Source organism: Coregonus lavaretus, assembly GCF_964263955.1.
Source record: "Coregonus lavaretus genome assembly, chromosome: 38".
Taxonomy (NCBI): domain Eukaryota; kingdom Metazoa; phylum Chordata; class Actinopteri; order Salmoniformes; family Salmonidae; genus Coregonus; species Coregonus lavaretus.
In genome coordinates this window covers 18,324,686-18,330,246 of record NC_140025.1, presented here as the reverse complement: position 1 = coordinate 18,330,246, position 5,561 = coordinate 18,324,686, and the positions used below count along the sequence as shown (strand labels likewise).

Here is a 5,561-nt window from a genome sequence, read left to right as displayed (position 1 = left end):
CAAAACAGTTGCTTTGTGAGAAGATGTTGAACTTCACAGTTAACCATTGTTATATAAAGAACAGCTGAAAAGTACCAGTGGCCCCAAGTGAGAGCAGGTCCCCCGGAGCCATGGTCCAGTGAGACACGGGTGCCAGCCCGCATAGATGGAAACAGAAAGGTCTGAGCCTTTTGGGTAAAACACTGGGGTAAATTCTGTATGGAAATGCGCCACAAGACAAGTCAACAAAGCAGTAGTTTTAAAAACAGAGGTGTTTTTCTATGCAGGGACCATGAGCTTAGGTTAGCCTATATTAAGCACTTGTTTGTACAGCACAATGAATAACAAGTGTGTTGATGACGCACAGCCTACACACCGAATGGGAGTAGGGGGCATCATTTATCCATGACTGAGAATGTTGTGTTAGCTGAGAGATCAACTGTGCATGCAGATTTGTATTTAAGAGAAAACAGAATAGGGCTAAGGGGCCAATTAAGTCAATTAAATGAAATGAAATAAATTGTGTTAAATCTAGTCGAGTTGCTCCAGTAGGCCTATATGTAACATCCCCAGACTGGAAGTGTCTGGTAAGACTATTGCTACTTTTCACGGGAGAAATAAAGTTATTCTATTCTAATAAAAAAAATAGCCAGACGGTGGCAGCATTTCAGGCTTTTACGCGCAGTAGACGCTCCTGACGCACCAAGTAAATAGAACACAAAACAGCACACATCTCGTCCATGTCATCACTATCACGATTTAAATACCTATACTACAACTTAAACGTGATTCCCACACTACGACAAGCGATTTAAATGATTTTTGCTGAAAAACGATCTATATGCATTAGATATGTCTGCATAAAAACACAATTATCACAGGTCCATCTTGGAGATAAAATACAGTTTATTGCAGGCTTGTTGATGAACCATAAGTAGAAAGTAGAAAGAATATAGAGGTCTGATACGCAGCGCACTGCTGGACAGGGACAGGGATACCCAAGCGCGCAAATATATATAATAACGTACGGTCATTTAACAAGTGGGGCGACGCTTATTTAGCAAGTGTGGCGCTCCATGACATGAGGATGTTTTACACTTTTACAGTTTAAAGTGCTCTGCACTGCAGGCTCACAACAATATGAACGGTGCTCAGCTACATATTGTGCATTTGATAAATAATAAACATTCACAGTTTCCCACAATATAAAGGGTAGGCCTATTGTATTTCTACAGCAAAAAACTAAAACAAATGTAATCCTTTATATTATACACAGATGCTGAAGGCTATGCGCGTCTCTGCCGAAAGGATCAGAGTTCATTTCAAGAGGCAACACCTAGCCTATTTCTGCTATGTAGAATGCCTTCATTTGAACACTTACGCAGTTATTATATCGTTACAATGTAGCGGAAGGAGGCGTTAATTAGCTATTTTGATACATTTAGCCTACATTACAGTGATCTCTGCTGTCCTGTACATGGAAAGAAAAAACTGGCAATATAGGAGGCGGGCTTAAAAGAACGAGAGGGGAGGGATTTGGCTGCTGTGCGTCGGGGCCCGTTTACTAGCTGTTCGTTCATTCCACCAATGAGTCCAATGAGCTGGGCAGAAATGGCTAGATTGACAGGCACGCCTCTTCAAGGTCGCGCCGCCTTTTATGACTGTGTACTTTTCTTCTCTTTTTTACTGCAAACCAAATCTGGATGTAAAACGTCACATGTTGTTTTTCTCTCCAGCGCAGACACCGTGGTTTTATTTGGTGCTTAGCTGTTGCGGAAGGCAGACGGGGATACCGGTGTCGGGTAATGGAATAAGTAAAGCTGATTTACACTAGTATTTTCTGTGCTTTGGAAAATAGGACAAAACAACTTCTCTAAAAGTAAGTGAAGGGTGCACATCAGAATGGCGAGTCCTCCAACGAATGGAGGACACTTGTTGTCTAATGTGACCAATAACAGTAATAAAATTAAGAAATGTGGATATCTAAAAAAACAGAAGCATGGACACAGACGTTTTTTCGTGTTGAGAGAACCCAGCGAGAGCTTTCCTGCCCGGCTGGAATACTACGAGAGCGAGAAGAAGTGGAAAAATAAGTCTGCTGCTAAAAGGGTGATACTGCTGGACTCCTGTCTTTGCATAAACAAGCGAGCGGACTCCAAGCACAAACACCTAATCGCCTTTTACACCAAGGACGAATACTTTGCAGTGGCAGCCGAAAACGAGCAGGAACAGGAGAGCTGGTTTCGAGTGTTGTCGGATTTGATCAGAGAGGGGAAAGTCTATGACAGCCCCACGTCTAATTCCACTACCTCTCTTTTCAGTTTCGAGGAGGCGAATTACGGTGTGATCACGCTGACAACTGCCTTTTACAAGGAGGTATGGCAAGTGAATTTGAAATCCAGAGGACTGGGTCAAACAAAACATTTGACAGGGGTGTTTAGGCTGTGTTTATCCAGTCGGACTATCAGCTTCGTGAAACTGAACTCGGAGGTTGCGGCTGTCAGTTTACAGCTCATGAATATCCGGAGATGTGGCCACTCCGACAGCTTTTTCTTCATCGAGGTTGGTAGGTCGTCTGTCACTGGCCCCGGTGAGCTCTGGATGCAGGCGGATGACTCTGTGGTTGCGCAAAACATTCACGAGACCGTCCTGGAGGCGATGAAAGCCATGAAAGAGCTGTCAGAATTCAGACCGCGCAGCAAGAGTCAGTCGGCTAGCACGAACCCAATTTCTGTGCCCACACGACGCAACTTGAACAATCTGCCCCCAAGTCAGACAGGGTTGTTGAGGAGGTCGAGAACAAATAGCATAGTGGCCACATCCCCAATGAGCAAGTCCTGTCGGATAAGGACGGCCAGTGAGGGGGATGGCAGCATGGTCAGGCCAGTGTCTATGTCAATATCTATGAGCGGGAGCCCCACCAGTCCCCTCTCCAACCGGAACCCCCTGAGCCGGTCCAATACGCTCTCCAGCGGGCGCACCTGCCGGATACTGGAGTCCAGCCTCCAGCACAGCCGCTCCATGCCCGTCTCCAACTCCCCTCCCTCAGTCTGCAGTTCCATCAGCCTCTCCCCCATGAGTGGGACCCTCCCCACCCCTGATGTGGCCCACCGACCCTTCAGCTGCAGTGCATCTATCTCAGGCTCCCTCAGCGACGCAAGCTTCATACTATGCGATGAGTACAGCTCCAGCCCAGGCGACACCTCCAGGCTCCTACCCCTCACCAGGAGTGACACCCACGACTCCCTCTCCAGCACTCCCCCCTCCCGGGAGGCCAACGACCTGTGTGGCTACATGATTATGGACAAGACGAATGGCCAACGGCGGGCGTGCCGGGAGGAGGGCCTGGCATCGGAGAAGGCGTACAGGAAGAGGACATATTCCCTCACCACACCACGCCAACAGAGGGTTCCCGCCCAGCTGTCCTCTGCCTCGTTGGATGAGTACACCCTAATGCGGGCTGCCCACCACACCAACAGCGGGCACCACTCCAGGCACAGCTTCATCTCCGCCTCCCCGAAGGTGTCCTACCCCGAAGACTACGGAGATGTGGAGATCGGGTCCCTGATGGAATCCAATGGTAACCTAGGAGGTGACGATGGCTATATGCCTATGATGGCGGGGGTGGCAGCGCCGCCCAGGGGCAACCACAGCAAGGCAGACACTTACATGCCCATGAGCCCCATGTGTGTCTCGGCTCCCAAGCAGATCATCAACCCCTGGGCCCAAAACCAACAGGCCGGGGGCGGCTACCGGACCAACTCTCCCAGCAGCGGAGGCTCCTTGGAGGAAAGCGGCTACATGAGGATGTGGTGCGGCTCCAAGTCATCCATTGAAAGCCCCGACAGCCGCTCAACCTATATGAACATGTCCCCTCGCAACTCCGCCTACACCACCTCGCAGACCCCCCCGGACTACTTCCTGGACCAGCTTCCGGGTGGTGAGCCTTCCATCACACCCATCTACTCCGCAGACTCCCTGCCGCGCCCCACCAAACCCCACAAGGCCTCCAAGGAGGCGGGGGACAATGGTGACCAGTACGTCCTGATGAGCCCCCAGTCGCTAGGTGGGGAGTCAGACGACTACTACTCAGTGATGACCAATGCCCCGCTCAACTCCTCGGTGCCCTCGCCCATCAGACAGAGCCGGGGGACTGAGAGCCTGACAACCCACCGGGGGAGGGTGGGGCGACCCAACCGGCTGTCTCTGGACAGCTTTAGGATCCTGCCCAGCATGAACAAGCACCTCTTGCCTGGGGAACCCAGGAGCCCGGGCGAGTATATCAACATAGACTTCAGTGAGGGCACCAACTACTCCCCGCCGTCAGCATCCAATGAGAGCCAGGAGTCGTCTCTGGGCTCCAGCGGTGGCCAGCGGAGGTCCCCTCTCTCTGACTACATGAACCTGCACCACGTCGTCTCGCACTCACCCAAGGCCGGAGACACCCCTGCCGGACGGTTGGACACGGTCCCTGAGTCATCCCTGTGCCCTTGTCTGGATGGGGAGGGAGTGTACCGTCTCAGATCGAAGAGGGATTCCAAGTGCCCCCAGAGAGGCAAGGATGAGTACACCGAGATGACGTTTGGACTTGGAATGGCCAACATGCCTTCCCAGTTCGTTCCTCAGACCTCATCAAGGTACAGTACACTCAGTACTCTAGCCATAATGTCAGTTGTAATGACGTTATTCAGCAATGTTCTTTGGCTAGTTATAGACAAGCATCTCAAGCTATGAATAGGATTTAATAGATTCCCTTGGCACGGTAGGCACTTTATGTGGTGTTTGTAGGTGGACTGAGTTCATGATGAGGATTAAATATTTTCTATATCACATCTTTCTATGGCTGTTTTATAATAGACTGTGTATTGTAATACATATTAACTCTATGTTTATTATCTTCTATTATCTTCAGCCCCAGTGCCAGAGAGAAGAGGCTATCCTTGGGTGAGCAGGGCCTCCCGGGGGGCATGGGGGTGTTCCTCCTTGGCGCCGCCACCCCCGTGGACCCTGACAGGGCCGCCAAGGTGATCCGGGCCGACCCCCATGGGCGCAGGCGGCACAGCTCCGAAACCTTCTCCTCCACGGCTACCGTCACCCCTGTGTTCCCCTCGTTTGCCCATGGGGATGCCAAGCGCCACAGCTCGGTGGAGAACTTGTCGGTGCGGAGCAGCGAGGGCTCGGACGAGGAGTGTGGCAGCCCCATGAGTAGAGAGACCTCTGCAGGCTTCCAGAATGGACTGAACTACATCGCCCTGAACCTGATGGAGAACCGGGACAGGGACCTGGAGGGACCTTGTCGCAAAGACCTGACCACGGTCAGCATTAAGCCGGCCAGCAGCTGCAAGGGAGGCCTCCATGGATTACACGTCGCACCATATGTCTGTTTGGGGTTCAAGGAGGCGGCCACCACTGTCACAGGTGAGTGATTCTGTTTGTGTGTGTTTAGTAGCTGGCTGGCTTTAGCTGCCCATTTCATGGCTGGTCAGAGTTTGTAAAGGTAGGGTTAGGGTTAAAAGTCTGCAGTGGTCATATACTTATGGCAATGGTGCTGAAAACAACTTTCACTGACTCTCCATACTTTA

At 50.9% G+C, this 5,561-nt stretch overlaps 2 protein-coding genes across 2 annotated transcripts in view; both read left to right on the top strand.

The window, feature by feature from the left end:
* The first annotated feature begins 864 nt into the window (after positions 1-864).
* LOC311112275 (insulin receptor substrate 2-like) lies at positions 865-5,552 on the top strand. Its single transcript, XM_084155327.1, has 2 exons — positions 865-4,616; positions 4,892-5,552. Exons 1-2 carry the CDS (start codon positions 1,882-1,884, stop codon positions 5,403-5,405), a joined length of 3,249 nt encoding a protein of 1,082 aa, XP_084011453.1. The 5' UTR covers positions 865-1,881; the 3' UTR covers positions 5,406-5,552.
* LOC311112506 (putative cysteine--tRNA ligase, mitochondrial) overlaps positions 5,454-5,561 on the top strand; it is a gene marked incomplete at its 5' end in the record, with an annotated part of 11,968 nt that continues 11,860 nt past the window's right edge. Inside the window, one exon of the mRNA XM_084155639.1 lies at positions 5,454-5,460. Within this exon, the coding sequence (XP_084011765.1) occupies positions 5,454-5,460 (7 nt within the window). The remainder of the gene's footprint in view (positions 5,461-5,561) is intronic.